General features: G+C 39.4%; 1 protein-coding gene across 6 annotated transcripts in view; it reads left to right on the plus strand.

The window, feature by feature from the left end:
- Positions 1-10,551: 10,551 nt before the first annotated feature.
- The window catches only part of eya1 (EYA transcriptional coactivator and phosphatase 1), a 41,116-nt gene continuing 30,285 nt past the window's right edge, over positions 10,552-21,382 (plus strand). For 2 of the 6 annotated variants that reach the window (XM_039790642.1, XM_039790648.1), the window contains exons 1-4: positions 10,552-10,845; positions 18,643-18,770; positions 19,429-19,494; positions 20,924-21,001. In XM_039790642.1, the coding sequence (XP_039646576.1) occupies positions 18,647-18,770; positions 19,429-19,494; positions 20,924-21,001 (268 nt within the window). In that variant the 5' untranslated portion in view covers positions 10,552-10,845; positions 18,643-18,646. The remainder of the gene's footprint in view (positions 10,846-18,642; positions 18,771-19,428; positions 19,495-20,923; positions 21,002-21,382) is intronic. The other 4 variants (XM_039790644.1, XM_039790647.1, XM_039790643.1 and 1 more) reach the window with 3 other exon arrangements.

Here is a 21,382-nt window from a genome sequence, read left to right on the forward strand (position 1 = left end):
CTCTGGGCACAATTGTAGTCAAACAGATCCATTGCTTTCCACTTAAGCTTGGCTTCAGGATTAACGATATTACCAAAGTTGAAATTAAATTAAATCTTCAGATAGTGGCTTTTTGTTAAACCACCAGTCCTGTCCTTTGACAGATTTCCCCCAGATACTTCCCTTGCCTTACAGAAAACAAAGCATTCTTTCCATTGTGAGTTCTTCAAGGTTCCTTGGCCCAGGTGCAGTGTTAGCAGAACAGCCTTGGCCAGTGAATGCGCAAACCCGTCAATTACCCCAAGCAAGCTCTCTGATAACTCCCATTCAAAAAAATGAGCCCTCTAATTGCCCTGACCAGTATTACCTGTTTTGCCTCCAAAAGTGCACTATTCTTCCACATTGTTTCCTAGGCAACTGGAAGTTTTTGTGACCTATAAAAAGTTGCTTTTCTGTAACTGATCCGAGGCTAGGCGGTTGTTTGTTTCCATGGCAGGCTGTTGAGCTATTTATAGGTCTATCTAGCTGGTACGAGTAGGCACAGAAAGCGTTACCAACAATTGTATTCATTCATTTAAAAGAGAAATCCTCTTGGGCTTTGGATTGACTGAAAGTCAACTAGAGAGTTGACTGGATGTTTTGAGAACAGAAAACACCTGGGGCTTCAGCAATTGAGTCACAAAGTCAAGAAGAAGAAGGCTTCACACTCTTCTCTCATTTTCCCACTGTCTGCTTCCCCCCCCCCCTCAATGCAGAAGTGGATCCTAGTAACAAAACGTAATGTTTATTTTGGAGTCGGAGGCAATGCCCCGGATGACCGGAATTTCTTTGTTGTGGTTTTGTTTGTGTTTTTAAGCAAAGACGTGCAGAGCTGCTGGTATTGATGATTCATATGTTCATCATCGGAGGTCCTCGGCAGTTCATCACGCTTCCACTCACTGTGTGCAACTTTAGCAAAAGGTTAATCAGGGAACCCTCCATAAAAAAGTGATAATTTATCACTGATTCACAGGGCTGAAAAGGCATATTAATTATCAAAGGTGTCAAGCACAAAGTTCAGAAGAGATCTCCCTTAAGGCATTTGGCAGCTGCATCAAACTTTACTCAAATTTCAAAATCTGTCTCTAACTTTTAGGTCTATTCACTGTATATACTTCACATAAACCCCAATTCCAATGAAGTTAGGATGTTGTGTAAAACGTAAATAAAAACGTTTGCAAATCCTTTTCAACCTATATTCAATTGAATACACTACAAAGACAAGATATTTAATGTGCAAACTGATAAACTTTATTGTATTTTTGCAAATATTCACTAATTTTGAAAATTAGCCTGCAACACGTTCAAAAAAAGCTGGAACAAAAGACTGGGAAAGTTGAGGAATGCTCAAAAAACACCTGGTGAACAGGTTAATTGGAAACCAGTGAGTGTCATGATTGGGTATAAAAGGAGCATCCTCAAAAGGCTCAGTCGTTCACAAGCAAGGATGAGGCGAGTTTCACCACTTTGTGAACAACTTCGTGAGCAAATAGTTGAAAAATTTAAGAACAACGCTTCTCAACGTACAATTGCAAGGAATTTAAGGATTTCATCATCTACAGTCCATAATATAATCAAAAGATTCAGAGAATATGGAGAAATCTCTGCACGTAAGCAGCAAGGCCAAAAACCAACATTGAATGCCCGTGACCTTCCATCCCTCAGGCGGCACTGCATTAAAAACCGCCATTATGTAAAGGATATAACCATTGTCAGTTAACCCCATTCGTTGCTACATCTACAAGTGCAAGTTAAAACTCTAACATGCAAAGCAAAAGCCATATATCAACAACACCCAGAAACGCCGCCGGCTTCTCTGGGCCCGAGCTTATCTGAGATGGACTGACTCAAAGTGGAAAAGTGTGCTGTGGTCTGATGAGTCCACATTTCAAATTGTTTTTGGAAATCATGGACGTCCTGTCCTCCTGGCCAAGGAAAAGGACCATCCAGATTGTTATCAGTATAAAATTATAAAGCCAGCATCTGTGATGGTATGGGGGTGTGTTAGTGTCCATGGCATTGGTAACTTGCACATCTGTAAAGGCACCATTAATGCTGAAAGGTACATACAGGTTATGCTGCCATCCAAGCGATGTCTTCTTCAGGGACGTCCCTGCTTATTTCAGCAAGTCAATGCTAAGCCACATTCTGCACGTGTTACAACAGCGTGGCTTCATAGTAAAAGAGTGCAGGTACTAGACTGGCCTGCCTGTAGTCCAGACCTGTCTCCCATTAGAAATGTGTGCCGCATTATGAAGCGCAAAAAACAACAACAGAGGAACTGAAGTTGTACATCAAGCAAGAATGGGAAAGAATTCCACTTACAAAGCTTCAACAATTAGTACCCTCAGTTCCTCAGTTCACAAACGCTTATTGAGAGTTGTTAAAATGAAAGGTGATGTAACACAGTGGTAAACATGCCCCTGTCCCAGCTTTTTATATATATTTGCAAAAAAACAAAGTTTATCAGTTTACACATTAAATATGTCTTTGTAGTGTATAGATTGAAAAGGATTTGCAAATCATTGTATTATATTTTTATTTACGTTTTACACAACATCCCAACTTCATTGGAATTGGGGTTTGTAGTATATTGTAATATACTGTAATTACCTCTATTTCCGTGGTTCCATTTGCTTTTTATGTACATGTTGCTGCAATTGTTTCATGTTGTTCCTCAAAACTTTTCCAAGGTTCTGTTCAAGACCTGTAGTTGTTGCCAAAATAGAAAAATGTAAAACATTATTGCTTCTTGATATCCAAATGTGGATACAGAAAGAACCTTTAGATTCAACAGAGAAGATTTAAAGATGGTAGACAATAGATGGAATGAGATGGACTTTTAAAAGAGGTGAGATATCAATAGGAATCTATTTAGTGTATGGACTAGATACATTAACTTAACTAACAATCAATCACCCCTGTCTTTAAAGCTTTTTAATGCACGTAAATCTGACCTGTCAATACATTTTCAGCGTCATGCTCAATCTTAACACTATATTGTTGTGGTTATTCACCTACCTTAGTCCGTTTGTTACTTCCCCTTGAAATGCACCTTTTACTGTACAGTCTTCATCACAAGTACTTTTAAATTCCAGTAATGCTGCTTTGCAACAAAATACAATTATACGATAGAAGATGACAAGTTTACAGGAATTGGAGGAACCTGGAGGAGGTTATGCGATGTTTTTCTCTTTCACATTTTGCTTTTGTTGTTGATAATCTCTTTTTTTACCGTAGCGAAAAGACAAATTGTTCAAGAGCACCATGTAGGAGCCTAAAACAGTTGTGTTATCTATAGCACAGGGTCTTACACTGAAACAAGGTCTTACATTGAAACAGCGCAATATTGTACACCAATATGTGGGTTACTGCTATAGAAAACTGTAAACTATGAGACTGTTTGCCCTAAAATCACTTGCAGGCAGTTCTAGCTAGATGAGATACAACATATTTTCACACAAGTACAAAGGGAGAGTGTGCTGTAAGCAGGAGTGCATTACAAATTCCGTTTCCTGATAGAGGAAGTCACCTTTTAGCAGGGCCACTGCTGTTCCAAACACATCAAGAGGAAACAAACATGGAAAGTTGGCATATCATTTAGTCCATTTGGTTCTATTGATGTCTTTCACAATGATATGTCTGTCCAAATGAACTTCATTAGGAAACTGCAAAGTCTGAGGTCTCAAGAAAGTGGACAATTAGACTGGATTGGACAGAGAGAATTGATGTTTACTTTCAATTCATTATTGTTGTATTTGTTATTTCCTCCTGGTTTATAACCCACTGTTAGTGGTCACCTTACTTAGATGATGCAGTCTTTGTTTTTTTCATTTGTAAAGTAACTTGGACAGCTCTTCCTGTTCTTTGGATATTGATAGCGTGCAGTAGTGCTCTAGTAAAAACAATAAACGAAAGGCTGTCTCCGTTGCTCACGATGACTGCAGCGACAAGTACCAGACACATGCACAGAAGTCACCAAGAGGTACTTTGGGCTAAGGTATTAGCATATACGTCAGCACTCTCCTTGCATAGTCTTAAACTGTGATTATCCCATTGGTTATTTTGGAACGTCTTGTCATGCTTCCCTCTGACATGATTGGAGGCACCCACTGGTTTGGCAAGCTGCTAATAGTTCACACTGTCTTTAAGGCTGTGAAAAATTTTGCAGCTCAGCATGTTTCCTGCTGTTCCATAAAATGAGTGACATTTGGTGCCTAGATAATCCGAGCTTTGGTGCACATGTAGAAGGAGGCCGGGTAGACAGATAAGCCCAGCTGTTAAGTCTGTCCAGGAGTTTAAAATTACTGAAAACTGGTGTCCAATGGGAATGCCCATTCATCACTGCAAATACCCCTGCTGTGTTCACTTACACTTGCTACTTAGATAACAAATGTGGGTGTAGGTTAAATATAAGTTATTTTCCGGTCTGTAGTATTTCTGTGTTATATTTATTTAGGGATAGATAGCTGATTGGTAATACCCCAGGCTTAGATGGCCTTGTCTAAACTCTTATATCGTCCTTTGGCACACACAGTATAAGAACTAGAATGTGGAAGCATATTCTGTCAGTGAGACAAACCACTGGTTTGCACACCACTGCCTCTTTAGTAACTGTATTTAGTATCTAAGCAGAATGGCACCGACCCAATCTAAGTGGCTTTCATCTGGCCAATTCAAACAGACGTTTGACCCCAGACATTTGCCTAATGTGTTTTTGTTATGTGGACTCCTGGCTTCACAAATGTCACAGTGGCTGGACTAGTGGGGGGTTTGGTGAGTGACTCAGGGAGGTGGTAGTTGGGGGTACAGGAACAGGGAGTGAGTCTGAGGGGATGGGGTTGCAAGGCAGAAGTTAAATCTATAACCTCTGCATTTTGTACTCTAATCCATTGGGAGTTGGTGGTTTGGTGAACACAAGTTCCAGTGATGATTAGCCCCTCCTTCCTTATAAGCCAGGCCAACTACGAGCCTGCTGATGAGCTCCCTGGCCCCCGGCACTCTGCTGACCTGGGCCCAACTGGGCAGGCAGCTGTGGAGTAGACGGGGAGTGCCACATTTCTGGCCGCCTGGGTTGCGCAAGTCAGAAGCGGTCCCAGACAGTTGGGGCAGCCCTGACAAATGCTGCCATTAGAGGGGTGCTGAAAATTTATTACCAAACATATTGGTATTTTAGGGTGCAGCTGACTTAGATTTAGTGGCGTTGCTGACGAGGCTCTGTCTTTAAACCAGAATACTAGGTTACTACTAGAAAGTCACACCATCCATTCACTGCCCTCATACCAACTACTTTATTTATAATAATCACTGATATCTGCTGAATTTGATTCCTTAGCAGTTGTAAGCTTTGAGTTTGCAGCTATGGAATTAGGGAACGGAGGCACAAGATGGCTTGTTTTAATTTACAGGAAACTAATGCAACTTAAATCTAAATGTTTTTTTTCTTCTGTTTGTTTGCAAATTGTCAAATAGTAGGGCAGCTTAGAGAAGAAAGAGCAGAAAAACATATACTGTGTGTTCTATCCAGTGAGCCTTCATTTATGGTTGCCATTTGTTTGGTTTGCATTGTATCTTTTTCCCTTTTCCCATTTTTAGAATAATTTCAAACTGCACCAGTGTTATGCTTCATCCAACACTGAATTCAGTGTATTTAGGGAAGAGCATTTATCCACTGTTTATGTAGAATAGGTGAGCCATACTGTACATTATGAAAGCTTTGTTGTTTTGTTAGAAATTGGTCCATCCGACATTCAGTTTGATTGCAGACTACTGTGGCCTGACAAAAGCAGCTTAACATAAGAAGAATGAACGGAGAGAAACAAAAAACTCCTTTCTAAATTAAGCATATCTAAAAATGTGTATTTGATAGTATTTGATCACAGATATTTAGTCTAAGATCCTTGCCTTTTTGAATAGTTTTAAATCACAAAGGCATGTCAAATGAATTTGAACAAAGTCCATATGGTGTGTCAGAAAAATTGAAAATCATCTCTGGTGTAAGTAAAACAGGACAAAGATGCTGATCAAAATTAGTAGCATTTGGCTCAAATCTGTTCAAGTTGCTCAGTTTTTGATGCACTTTTTTTATCTATTGAGAATCACACAAGCCTAGCTGGTAACCACACCACAGCAGTGGGTTTAGATGATGAAATCAGTTGGGGCTCCAAAAACACTGCAAACCTTGTGGACACATATTCATTCTAGGTGTTCTAAAATTAAGGGTATTCTGCACCTGCATGCATCTACTTTTTGCCTCAAAGATTTTGAATCCTGAACTATCTTGGATAGCTGAATGAGGAGACATGCATTTACAGAATTATTTCTGCCCCCACATACATGCGTATTGTGCCTTTCTTAAATCACATATTGATAAATAAATCAGATTCTATGGAAGACAAAAGAATTCTAAATATATTGAATAAACCATATTTATGTAACGTATTAAGCTGAATTTACTCTTATTTTTGTCTTTATCTTCTAACAGGCTATATATTTTAAGTGTAATGCCCGCGGTGATACTTCCAGCCATAGTGATGTCTCATTCTGAGTAATAGGTCTCTAAAGTGTGCTTGTTTGCCTTTTTTGGGGCCATTGGAGAGCAATAAAGTGTCTGTCTGAGGATTTTCGGGGTCCTCATAGACTTTCTCCAGGTGTGCCTCACTGGTCATAAAGTACAACTTGTCTCTCATGGTATATGCATTGATAAATGTGTCCGCTGAGTGTTCTTTAATCAAATACTACTTAGCATGCACTGGGATTTTTAACACAACAAAGACAAAATTTAGAAATGACTTTTGTCATTTGTAAGTTTTGCCTGCACCAAGTGTGCTTACTATTTTTATTTCCTTTTACATACACATGGATGTTTTACTCATTTCAAAGCATGTTCTCCTTTTTAGTTTTGAACCAAATGGATACAACAATAAGGTCACAATGTTGATTTGAGTTTGTGACGTTCACTGAGGTTAACCATTTCCTTTGTTCCTCGCTTTTTGTGGAGGAAAGCTCCAATGTATTTTCATGTTACGGGTACGCTGTGTTTACTTTAATGACTGCTCCTCGGTGAGGCAGGCCAACCTGATGTTTGTTTATAAGGAATTCTGGCTTCACTCGAAACTTTCATTCACCACTTGAAAGCACTTGAGTTGCTACTAATTTACCTTGAGAGACTTCAAAATTATCTGTCTGCACTGTCAGTCTTTTTTTGTGGTGGCAACTTGTCATCATCAAAGTTTTTCTTTAGAGTTAATGAAAGCCTGGTAGATAGATGGGTTAATGTTATATCGTTTATACTTGAATTCTCCATGCAGAAAGACATTCTAAACTTAAGGTAACATGTTTTTTGGGCCTCAAAATGATGTTGGTTGCTTTTTGTTTTTGCTTTGATTGCTTTAGCTGTCATTGTTGTTATGCAAGTTGCTTTTAAGTTAGCTTTAAAGAGTTCACATGAACGCACAACGGTGGGAGGACAGAACAGCGGAGGAATGGAATAGTAATGAAAATGATCTTGAATTTCCCTTGGTCATCAGCGCTGCTTTGCTTTACCAAGGATATGTTGCTCTGTACAGCTCAGTTATTTTCAACAGGAAACTATGCACATTGAATAACTCAGGAATATCCAATACCTAGCACTTACAGAGCTCTTTGACAAATTGCCATCCTGCAAACTTAATGTCCCACTTGTGTCAGGGGCAAGACTGGAGGCTGGGAGGCTTGTGTAGTTAAGGTCTTTTTGTATGTTTCCCCTTAGTAAAAAAGTGAACACTTCACCTAGTAATGCCTGTATAAATATATAAAAACTGTTATTTTATCCAAAGTTATCCCAAGTTCAGATTTCCCTTCTTGGGGGAAGGTTTGAAGCCTAATGCTCTGCTGAGACTTATGTCAAAAAAGGAACTTGATCCCCCCAATGTGTAACATTGTATAAACACTGTAGTAGTTCTACCCAAACAAATATGCAGCATGTGCATATGAAAATATTGCAACTGTGTCACCAGGGTGTTAGCATTTTGTTTCATCTGTACCATTTGATTCCTTGTCACACCGGTCCTGCACCTTTCACACTGTTTATGTAGTCCTTGTCAAGATAAGCAAACTTACTTTACTGAGATGCTCCCCTTTGTATAACAACAGAGGAAAAACTCACCGCAGTTTAGGATCTAAAACTTTCCAAGCACTAGGATTCCAGTTAGATGTACATTAACCCTCCATTCCTTATCTCGAAAATGGAATCAGCCATTTGAAAGTGAGTCTATTGTCATGTGTGTGAGAAGCTGAGTGGATAACCTGTTGGCAGTGGAGGACAGTGCAGATCTCTCTTCACTCTAAATTGCAGGCAGGCATCCCTGCAACCCCACATGAGGACCATTGAGTCCCATCAAGATAATCCTTAATAAAGAACGGCTTCACATATAATCTTAGCTCACTTCTCAAATTTCTTACTTGATATAGTTTTTGGCAAGTGATGTTTTAGCGCTGCTGTCAGTCGAACAGTATCAGTGCATCTTTTGTTAAGCTTCCATTTGGCAGTTGTAGAAGGTTCTTTTAGGCTACGTTTTTATCGGTGCAGAAGAGATTATTATATCTAATGAGGTTTTCTTATGTTGAATATGTCTCTGTGCTTCTTAAACTGTAGTATTTTATATAGTTTATGTGAATATTTTTCAGAAAAAGGTAAACAAAACAAGCTTAATGACATGTACATCATTCCCAGACTCAACAACTCAACATCTTGACAATTTAAATTAAAATTTAAACCTACATTTTACACAAGATTGTTTGCATTTAACAGCATTTCATTTAATACTGTGGAACATTAAAATTGTGATCATTAAACATCATCAGTAAAACTGCTAGGTTGATTGGAGACTTGATTCAAAACACACCATACAGCACTGTATGCTGGAGAGTACAAGGAAAATCTGAGTTTAGTTGTTGAGACATAAACAACTCAGGATAATTATACTGTGCAATTTGAAATTAACTCACTTGCAAAATGACATCTCAAACTAATTTTGAACAGCTGCTTATTGAAATAGAGAGCGACCAAGTAAATGCAGTAACTCAATTGCCATGTGTACCCCTCCGCTATTAGAAATAGTTACTTGAGAGTGCCAAAGCATCTATTAGTCAATTGAGTTATCAAGAACCTGTTCAATGTGCAATATATTTCATGCTTCGATATTGAAACGTGAGCCTATGGATTTACCTGTGGGCAGTTGGTTTGGAAAAGGAGGTAGCACTTGCATTTCCAGCACGTCCACATCATTACTGCACTGTATTTAAATCAGGAGCAGTGCAGCTTGACTCTATTTCTGTCAGCTCCTTGTTGACTACTGCTACATAGGTTGGTTGGTTTTGACCTGCTTTCAGAATAGAACGTGAACTCTACAGATGATCATGTAGAAATGGACTTATTTATTAGTTTTTTTTAATTGACAACAATATTCCATATAATAATAAAAAAAAGGCTTTTGTAGTGACATACATCACCACTTTTTATTTCTTATCATCACCCACTGACTAACATGCAAGCAGTGCATACATAGGCCAACCGCTAACACACTATACTATTCTTCTAGCTGTGGGTGTTCTTCTTCTGTCACCACCTCTTTACCATAGTAAATGTATGATTTCCTCTTTCTTGGTAATCATTTTTCAGTATTACAGTCTGTATTTGACCCACAGTTTTATTATGTGGAAATTAAACAAATGTTTAATGCTCTATTGACCTCTCAACCATTCATTACACAGATTTGATATTCTTGAAAAAACAAATGGCATGGCATATTGAAGCAAAAGCTGTACAAGCCTCATCACCAGCTTGAATAAATCACCAGTTTGAGCTCATCAGTAGCAGCATGGCCTTGTGTAGCAGCTTCGCACAGTTGAAATAATAACCTGGAGCAGACAGAAGGCAGTCATTACCTTGCACACAGACGTGGTGTGTATGTGTTGACGGAGGACTTCCACTAGACTGCCGTGGAGACGGACAGAGCTGAGCCGCTGGGCCGCTGTTAGACCTCCGGCTTCCCATCACCTAAGCTAATGACCTAAGCTCTTGTTTACCCTCTGAAGTCCCTCTATGACTAAGAGAAGTCCAGCCGCGACCTAAGACTCACACGAGAGAGCAAAAAAAAAATGTGGTTTGTGGGGAAAAGAGAGCATAACAAAAACAAGAGAGAAAGGGGAGAAGAGAAGAAAAGTGTGGGCCCTTGGGGTGTGTGAGCAGAGCCTGGTGTTCCAGTGGACAGGCAGCCTGGTGGAGAGATCTGCTATTTCATTGTCTTAGTCTCCACTGATACAATCTGGAGAGCGCTCTATTGCTTAAAGCTGTGAGTGAATGACATATGGGGAGCTGGTGTGAGGCACAACTCCCCCGTGCCTCCTCCAGACCCAAAGTCTTCCTGTGAGAGAGCACCGAGCAACTTTTCTGCGTTTTCAAACGGCAGCAGCCTCCCTCTCCCTCCCTTATTCACTGCCTTTCTCTCTCCCTCCCTCTCCCTCGCTCTTTCACTCTCTCTCTTTTTTTCCCTCTTCCTCAGACACTCACTAGTCACTGCCTGAAGCAGTAATCGGACAACTCTCTTTCTCACTAGGACCGGGTCTCCTGAGATACCGCGCGGGGCTCCATGGGTTCCAACACCTAAAATGAAAAAGAAAAAAGTAGTCTTGTAGTTTACATTTATTGTGCTACAGATTCTACCAACACCTGAAGAACTTTAGAAAGTTTGCTGTCCGTTTTGCTGGACTGATCGATTTCTGTAGAAGATTTTTTTAAGAAGATATAAGAAGGGATACACACACAGGGATTCAACCATAATTGTAGTGAGTATAACTTTAATTTGTACGTGATGTTAGTGTGTGTGTGTGTGTGTGTGTGTGTGTGTGTGTGTGTGTGTGTGTGTGTGTGTGTGTGTGTGTGTGTGTGTGTGTGTGTGTGTGGAATTATCTCCTTTATTTAGTACATTTGAATCAGTATTTAATTTCAGATATATTTTTCAATTAAAGCATTCATATTAACAGAGCAGTAGGAGTAAACATTTAATTTCTTTACTTGTCATTAATAGTTGTGGTTTAAAACAGCACCTACTACATCTTTATTGTTTATGTAAAGCTAGAGCAAACATTTCTAATAATGGTAATTTTAACCAAAGAGCGAGGCTTTAATCTTCACAGGTTAGCTGCAATTAATTTATGATGATAGATAAATAGAATAAACAATTCTTCCTGATGGATGTTTAGTTTTAATTTACAAGTGAAAGTAAATGCAACTCACATCCTGATAATGAAGCCAATTTAAAAATATAATATGATGTAATTTAAATAACAATTCATAGTATATTACAGTGTATTTGTTTATTGCTTAACATCTTAATATACATCCTGTTTTTTATAATACAGTACACACAGTATGAGTTGAATAGTTTTAGAAATGTAACCAATTTGTCTGTAATAATAAATGACACGTATGAAACTGTCCCCTAAAATTGCCATCTTAAAAATTATGACCCTAGAATTTCTCCACACATAATTAAAATTAGGTTTTTAAATTGCAAAAAGGTCTATTTTGTTAGCATGAAAGAGTTATATCCTGCATACAAATGTATACAAATTCCCCCTTTGAAATATGGGATCTTCCAGTTTACATTTTTGATCAGGCTAGGAAAACATGCTGGTCCCTGCAGGAGTCCCTTTCTGACTGGCAGAACAAACAAAACCAACACAGTTAAAGCAGTTGACATCTAATGCCATCTGCTGAGGCCAGGAATGCTGCGAGGAGACCTGAGAGGCTCTCAGCTTCTGACCGAGACAACAGGCCTCGACTCCCGGCCGTGCTGCATCTCGGCTCGCCAGTATTTGGCGTAAAGATGACTCACCCGCTGTAATCACTAGCCTCTCTAATTGAAGGATGTTCTGGTTTAATGTTCTGTGAATGATCACAGGCTTACATCACAAGTCAGGGAATTATTGTGTGTGTGTGTGAAGGGCATTTCATCTCAAATTGTGTTTTTTTTTTTTCCTCTTTCCTTTTTCATCCTCTAATTCCTGTCATTTTCAAATGCCTGCCCTTTTTGGTGTTTAGAAAGGTGTGTGTGTGTAGATGAAAGGAAATGGAGAGGATAGGCTAGTGAGCCAGCCTGCTTGCAGAGTGGCCTCCGCTCCGTGCAGACAAACATGACAGTGTGTGTGATCGCCTGCTGCAACCATTCACTCACACAATAACCTTATTTATCCAATTAAGAGATAATGAGCAAGCTGATTTGGGGCTGTTTACACTGTGTATTTGCTTTACGCTGGAAGAGATCAGGGTCTCTCTGCCAGACTGCGGAGCCACATGCATGTGTAGCAGCAGTGTGTACAATCAGGAGTGGTCGGCGGTGACGGTGGCATTGTTTGCCCAAGGCCTGATGCCTTCCGTATAGATGTGTCTAGCATGCTGAGCCCTTGTCCTCTTCTCTCAGAGAGGAGATTGAAAATGGTGAAAGACGCAGAGGGCTAATTGATCCACCCTCACTGATAGAGCTATTAGTGAGGAAAAGGGAGAGAGAGCACGAAAACAAGAATCGCCAGTATGGGCTATTAAGTAGCCCATACTGGGTGATTAGTGGGCAGGGGTTGTTTACTAAATACAGTGGGCTGTTATTTTGTTAACACACCACTGTTTCAATCTGAAAGCTGTGGCTGAAAGAAGCTTGAAAGATTTCTGTTTATTGCCATTACTTGTGTGTTTGTTTGTAAATGGCAATATGTTTACGTTGTGCAAGATAATGAGGAAGCCGCTGAGCTGAGAATCTCAACAGAAATTGTATTTTAAGGGATTGAACTGCAAATGTGCCTATAGTAATGTGCCTCTGTACAGATTACATATTTGTTTTTTCTACAAAAAAGAAAAAAAAACTACAACTTTATTACCTTGTGCAACGTTGATATGATCTAAGCAATTTTAGAATGTCCTCTACTTCGTAACTTGCGTAGATAATCATTTCATTAACATTATAGCTCACTTCTTCACATAAGAGTAACAAGCCACAAGCATTAAATTGATATAAATCCTTAAGATTTTTCACTGGACGTTCTTTCATCTTTGTGTTGCAAAACCTCTCTCGTTCTGCGGTGGTCACGGTGGTAGGCAGGTTGTGATAAAATGTGCACCTTCAATTTTGTTTGATGGCTCCTCAAAAGGCGAACTGGCCTTCTGGAAATAATTTTGAAGGTTGGAGAGCACAGTATTAACAGATTTAACGTAGCTATTGAGTGAATTGCTGAAGCACCGTGTCAGATTGAACTAAATGAGAGAGACAAATTGTACATCAGCACACAGCACATCTGTTAATAATTGTACTTTTAATTACAGACGAGTACAACATTTGAAGTTACATGTGAAACACTAATGTGCTTTTATAATTTGTCGCCTTATGTCTCATTCCTAGTCTCGTTCCATCCTAGTGCATGTACAGACCAGACAGTTAATCTGTATAAATAAATGTACATGAAATATATTATTTTATCTAAAAAAAAAAAGTTTAACTATGCATGTTATTAAGTTTCCTTGTGATGTAATAGTACATTTATTGAAAAACTAATTTCCCTTTGTCTCTCAGAAAACAAGTTTATTAAAGTGCCCTCATTGTTCATAATTACTCCACCATATCATTTCAAATGTCTATCCATTTTATACAAAAAATATGCAATGGCTCTCTTATCTAAAACACTTTACTTTTAAGGATGAAAAAGCACTAAGCTATTTAATGTTGCATTGGCTGGCAGCCGTCATTTTTTCGGCCACGTATAGAGACACAAGTGAAGTGTAGCATTTTGTAAACTGCGCCTAATTCCACTCACATCTGTGTTCAATTGTTGTCTGCATCTACATTCTTTGAGAGTGGATTTATTTTTCCTGGGCCACCATGTGGATTCAGCTGACCATCTTAAGTGGGGATTAGTTGTTTTAAAGTTAGATTTTGATTAAAGCATTGTTTTTCAAAAGTTGTAACTCACAACACATGGCTTACATAGACTGTAAAATCCAAAGGACTATGGACTATACCCTATAAAATCAATATCTAAGGATGACAGGGAGTGGAGAACGTAAAATAAACAAACCATATTCACTCATATTTATTTTTCAGTGTCCTCTTTGGTTTGATTATTTGTTTGATTATTTTTATTTGCAACAGTAAACTTTATTATGTGAAAATATAAACCAGTCTGTTAAAAGTTTGCAGGTGATACAACACCTTGGTAACTTTGCTGAATAGTAACGGAATATGTAGCAAAGGTGAAGAAACGATTTGTGCCGGGTCAGACAGCCTGCATGCTGAGATGATCTATGCTAAAAGCTTGGCTGTGGCTGTGTTTACCTTTGGAGACGCAGGTCTTGAAATAAGTTAAGCGAAACAAAAGGGCCAGCAAACAGCCATGAGTGAAGCGTGTTGTGGCACTTCTTTTTTTTCTCTTGATGACACTTCCAGCGCTTCATCTAGCCTAGCTTTGTTCTTGTTAGCATCAAAGGCCTGGCAGTTAAGGTTGAGCTAAGAAGCACATCAAAGATGCTAAATGCGTCCCTTTTCTTTTCTTTTTTAAAATAAATATTTAGCAGCGCAGTAGAAAGGCTTGTGCTTATCCCTGCCCCCTTCCCTTCTCCCCTCCCATCTCCCTCCCATCTTCCCCCTCTGTCTCTTCACCTGGCTGCTTTCACCTGCTGAAAATTGGCTGAGACACCAGCATGGTAATGGCTTCATTGGCCTGCACTGCTGAACAGAGAAACCAGCCACCACACACACACGCACACACACACACACACACACACACTCACCTCTCCACCACAACACACTCTCCACGACTTCCCCCAACTCTGTGATCGCTGTTAATGTGCTGTGGCAAAATGTGTTTCTCTTTCGTCTTTATGGCTTTTACCTCTGTGGACTTTTTTTTCCATTGATATTTTTTAGATTTTTACACCCGCTCTGCATATATTAGTATTGGGAAATGCCAGGAGGCGTTTTTACACCACTGTTGTCTGTAGCTTCTGAAGTGAGAATGAAATATAATGGTTATTTTTGCTAAGATGGCTGTACCATTAGCAGTGGGAGAGTAGGCAAATTGTAAAGCTGGAATGGTATTCATGAAGGCTTTGCCTTGGTGTGAAGAGCAAAGCCTGTTGAAAAAAAAGAGGAAGAAAAAAAACTTAAGACCATGCAGCTCAGGTTACCCTGGCTCATGTAAACAGTCAGCCATTAAAAAGTCATGCTAGTTTTTTTTTTTGAGAAAAAAAAATACTTTATATGTCTTTTTTACTTATTCCTGACCAATTGAATACCTTTGACCTTTTTTGGACCCTGTATTCCCATGGTGGACTGTAGTCAGGGCTAATATAGTGTTATAGCATGCAAGTATATGGCTCTGCTTGATGTTTGGAGAGAGACGAGCAGAGCCAGAGTGGACAGCAAAATGTAACTGTCAGCTAAAGGAGAGTAATAGAGGCATTCGTAGCGTCATAGGAAACATATGTGGCTCCATATGCTCTCCGTGTTCTTGTTTCCAGTCTCCTTCATTGTCTGAGATGCACCACTGATCTGGGGGCCTCTGAAGTAAGAGTGTGTGTGTGTGTGTGTGTGTGTGTGTGTGTGTGTGTGTGTGTGTGTGTGTGTGTGTGTGTGTGTGTGTGTGTGTGTGTGTGTGTGTGTCTTTTGCACCACTGATATAGGGGGCCTCTGAAGTGCCCTGTGCGTAAGTGTGTGAATGCATGCAGACATACAGGCATGAGTTATGTGTCTCTGTGGGTTAAAGAAAAAGACACAAACATACGTTTGTGTGTTGCCACAGAGAAAGAAACGTGTATACTATGTCTGTGTGAGTGTATATAGTGTTCTCTTTCTGCATTTCTGTCCATTGTGAATGGGCTGTGAAGTTAGGAAGTTGTATATGTCTGTGCTGTTCCATGGCCCCAGGCTTGGGCAGGCCTGCGGGAAGCAACCCTGACGGTCATTAGGACCTGTCAGTATGCCTAGAGGGGGAGTGCTGATAAATTTCAGATAGCGTCAATTGCAGATGAAAGATCTGCTGAAGATGCTAGGGGTGTCATGCTTGACTTGTCTCTGCTCAACAAGTCCCATCTTCCTTCCAGCAGCAGGCTACCTCAAGCAGGAAAACGGGCAGGCTCTCCCACCCTCTGCTGCCCCTCAGCCCCTGCTCTCCCCAACCCCTCTGCCTACCTTCACTCCTTCACCCCCACAACCCCCATCACCCCCCACCCCTTCCTGCTTACCTTGGCTAAGCCGCTTTGCATGTTGATTGGGGGAGGGCTAATCCAGTTTGCAGCTGTCGTAGACCAATGATGAATCACCTTTCCGTCATTTGGCTGTGCTCCCCTTGCTCAGGGAGGAGGGAGGACCTGGAGGAGGAAACAACAGCGGAGTAGGGCCGCGACTCGGAGAGAGACAATGTGCGCCTCTGTTCCCCCGCTAGCCCTCTCTTCCCTTTCTGCTACAGAATAACAATAATGTTTTCTCAGACAAGCCTTTTTTGTGTCATGGATGGCTCTGGACTGTGACATCGAGCTGCAGTAACAAGGAGTGACATTGTTTCTGCTGGGGCAGGTGGAGGCAGAATAAAGAAAGGAGTGTGGTTTGTGAGGACTCAAAGCCATCTAGGTCCAGGTAAGAGCACAGTTGAGCCAGAGCCAGCAGCATCAGAGACATGTAGCTCTCTGCGTGGCATTAGAGATTGCCTTAGACGCTCTGCTAAACAACGGTCAACTTCTCTCAGCCTACTTTGTTGCCTGTTAGAGATAGTTAAGACTTTTTAGCCACCAGCTAATGAGAAAAAGTTTGGGCAAAGTAGAAAACAGGATTAAGTAGTAAGTGTGAAATGTAGAAATAGGGTTAGGTGATTCTGGACTATCCTTAATGTGCTTATATTTCTACCTCTGTGGTGTTGTATGCTTGGAGGGTGTGCTACTTTTTAAGTAACTGAATATACATCTAAGAAAAGGACAATGCAGCTTCTGAGTATGTGTGGAAAAAGGCTCTTGTGTCATTGTTTTTTATTATTACTGATTTGATGTCCTTTTTATCTTAGTCTTTTTGATTTGTAATATAATGCTTAAAACAATGTATAGTTTCCATTGATAATTAAATTGCACTTCAACCACAAGAAAGGACATTCTGACAATCTACTGCAAAGTATCATAATATCATAACATTATAATATCATCTTAAATAGAGTAAATGCATATCATAATTTCATCTTTTTATCGCATAATTCTGGTTTCTTCGTGCTATCTGATAGCACTCAGACTACTCCGAGTTTCTTAAGCATTTATCTTTGTGGCCTTGTATAAAAAGGCCAATGTTTATCGATAGCAGAGATAGCCCTGGAATATAATTGGAAATGGCAGTATTATGTACAAAACATTTTCTCCTAATTTCATTAACTTATTATTGCAATGGGAACAGTGGCAGAGACAAATGGGGTCTAGAGTTTTTGGCCGTACTTTTGAAATCACTCGTGCCTTCTCTCTACTACTCCATTGTCTATACTCGTTCAAATCCTTTGAGAACACAAATGAGAAGATAGAATAATGTTTTCAGTGGCGTGGTCTTTTGTATAAACACAGAAACAATTAAGGAGCTTGCCAGAGCAAACGCATGCCTCGTGAGCTTCTCATCTGCCCATCACTGAGGCATGAGCTCTTACAATCAAGCAGAGTGCTGCACTTTTAACAGGCACATTAACCATTGCCTCAAACCAGCAAACATCTGTTAACAGTCTTCGATACCACACAAAACAATATACACTTAAGGCAATTTTGATTAAAGATACATCAGAGTAAATTGACAGTAAACACTTTGTGTTCACTTCATGTACAACGGTGACTTGCAGTGAGATTGTTGTAATGAGCAAAATCAGAAACTGCCTTGTCAAAATGTTTACTATTCATTTCATAGCTTGCAATTCCACTCTGTGTTTTCTGTGTGCACATGTGAGAGTGTGTGTGTCACATTTTGCATTGTATATTTCTTTGATTTTCATATGCTAGTTTTTAAGCCTTGACATTTGGCATTGCATAGAAACATAATTCGTTGAAATTCAGTTGAAAATATCACGTGCAAGGTAGTCATTAGTAAAATTGTGAATTATAGATTTTAAATGTAGTTTTATCCGAATCCGAATCGGCTTTATTGGCCAGGTTTGCGCAAACAAACAAGGAATTTGACTCTGGTTAATCTTTGCTCTCAGAGTACAACACTCACTTAACATATAAGAATAAAAACAGAAAGGACCGTGAGAATATATAAAAAAAAAAGTTAAAATACTGTTAAGTATACAGAATAACAATACAATAGAATTAAGAAATTTACAAAAAACATACAATAACAATTGAAGAGAGGGAAGGAATTTGTAGAATATTTTTTCACTCAGCATCTAATTACTAATGCTTTTGTTTTTAATTTTTTATCATCACCATTTTATTCATCTAAATCTGGACTACTGGATAGGTACACTATGCATATTGTGCACACTGCATTGTGTATCAGGGCTGCGTGTCTTCCCTGAAACCAGAGTGATATGTGTAATTTGATTTGGTGTGTGCATATGTGTGTGTGTGTATCACGTCAGGTCTATGGAAATGCAGGATCTAGCCAGTCCTCACAGCCGAGTAAGTGGAAGCAGTGAATCTCCTAATGGTCTCAACCTCGACAACTCCCACATCAATAACAATTCCATGACACCCAATGGCACTGAAGGTATGTGTGCGGTGCTGTTGCTGTTCAGTTGCTCTCTTTGTCTTGTATGCGATTCTAAATTTTAAAAAAGCGTTGAGAATGGGGAAAGAAGCTGTATTGTTACATTCAATGCAAAACTGATTTTTTGATCTGAAAGTAATTCGGTGTAGCGTTCATGCATTTGAAGTGTTGTGTGTCAAAATATTATGGTATTTTTCTAAGGTGAATTACCAATATTTTTTTAGCAATTTAGTAAACAGCTAGTAAAATAATGGAGAGAATGCACGTCATATTTGCTGTCCTATTGGCACGTATTGCTTCAACAATTCAGTCAACCAGTAGTTGTTTTCCAGTGACTATTAGCTGTTTATTTAAGCAACCATGTAATTATTCAAAGCCCACAGCATGGGCATGACAGGGTTTTGCATGAGGTCTCTACTGTACATAGTTATTTACTCAGGTGATTCACCTGTGCTTAAATCTGAGCCTTTGTTTAGTGAAGCAGTCATGCACATGTCACAAACCAACACGACCTATTAAAAACATCACCCATGTCACGTAATCTTCAGGATAGTCTGTGCTTGAGCTCCGTTTAGTATTTTGTGTATTCATGACACAGGACCCGTAGACATGGTGCAGACATGTCATTTGTCCCTTTGCCATTCTTTCTTTCCCATAGGTGATAGCATCACAATGCTTACCACTGCAGACTGGTTGTTAGGTTCTAACTCACAGTCCGCTGCAGGTTTGTCTACTCTTGGTGACACAAATGAAAGGACAATACTTGGTGTTTTAAATGGAGAGCAAGATTAAAAAAACACTTTTGCCTTTTTGAACCACCTACTTCACTTATGAAGAAATTGAATTTGTATTTTCTTTTTTTTACTCCCAACAATACACAATTTATCAGCTGCTAAATTATAAAGTTGCCTCAACTATTGTGCCTTTCATTCAGAAACTCTTTGGTATTTGCTGTAGTTGTTGTGGTCTTCTGTTTAAAGCATGTTTTGACCCCGACTTGATTTGAGTCCATTATTAATGAATGGTCAGATTGTGAACTTGCATACTGTGCATTTTGTTTTCATTTGGACGTTCCATGCCGTTTCCTGAATACAGTGGTTATTGTGTGCTCTGTGACCTGATGGTGTGGTAGTTTATGCATGCACCTTACCACTATTTTGTCATCGGTGTGTTGTTCAAAAGAATTGCCTCTTGTCCACATATGTTTCTGCACTGAATGAGCATAGTGGAAACATGTAAAACATGACAGCAAACGGCTTCTTCAACCATGGGGGATTCCACTGAGCATGACTCCCTTGCCCACATCGTCAATTTGTTTTGCCAAAAAGAGAGAGAAAAAAAGTGCTCCAGTCCGCCTGAAGTGAAATGGATTGATTTCAAAGATTCCTGAGCTGTCAGAAAACTGTGAAATTGTCTTTGCAGATCTATCGCTGAGCTGTATAATGGAGCCAAGGTCAAACAGCGTTCGCTACACTCTTAAAAAGATTTTATACACCATACATTTCCTTGACATTTCAATTGTAGTTGTACATCCCTGCGGAGCACTTTTTTGTCTGTGTCTCCAACACACATGTAATGTGATGATTTTTATTTCATGCTGCACTTAGCTGCTGATAAGCCAGTAATTTATCATTAAATGTAAAATATAATGTAATTCTTTTTTGCCAAGTAGAATGTACTGTTAAATTAAAGTTTGATTTATATCGCCAATTCAAAATAGTTTAAATACATTTCTAAAATAAATCCACAAGCTTTACATAAGGAAATGGCTCAAACACATTTCTAAATGTAAACTGCTTTTCTCCGGGTTTAATAATAAAGAGCAGTGATAAAGATAAATATATTGCACCATAAATCCCATCAAAAAGAATTAACGATAAAGATAAAATACAAAAATATATCTATAAACCATTTGAATGGATACAGATGTAACATTTTCTGACATTGTTGTAAATACTGTTGGAATGTTGTTTGACTCCGTGTGCAGTTCTGTTTTTATTTTATTTTACACTGAGTAATTTTTTGTGTGAATTGTAAAAATCTTTAAAAAAATAAATAAATAACTGAGATATTAAGATGTTATTCTGATCTTTTTTTCTTTTTCCAGATTTGATTTGGTGCATTTGGTGACAATGTGGCTTCTTTGTTTGCAGTTAAATCCGAGCCAATGAGCAGCAGCGAAATCGTCAACTCCGTAGCAGACACCTCTCTAGACAGCTTCTCAGGATCAGGTGGGGCTTGTGTGTGTGTGTGTGTGTGTGGGTGTGTGTAAGTGTGTGTGTGTGTGTAAGTGTGTAAGTGTGTATGTGTGTGTGTGTGTGTGTGTGTGTGTGTGTGTGTGTGTGTGTGTGTGTGTGTGTGTGTGTGTGTGTCAAACACACACACAGCTGCAGAACTGATTAGTGAGAGATGAGCCTAGAGATGGGTGACCTATAAGCCAGTCCCCAGGAAGTGTCCCTATAGCTAAAACACCAATATAGTGTGTGTGAGTGTTTTAGAACAAGCGACTCTACCTCACCTTTGTCAGCATATTTATATGCTGTGCTTGCATGCACGTGTGTTAACACTGCTGGTTCCCATGCCAGCGAGGACTGAATTATGACCTGTAATGC

The sequence above is a fragment of the Perca fluviatilis genome, chromosome 22, assembly GCF_010015445.1.
Source record: "Perca fluviatilis chromosome 22, GENO_Pfluv_1.0, whole genome shotgun sequence".
Lineage (NCBI taxonomy): Eukaryota > Metazoa > Chordata > Actinopteri > Perciformes > Percidae > Perca > Perca fluviatilis.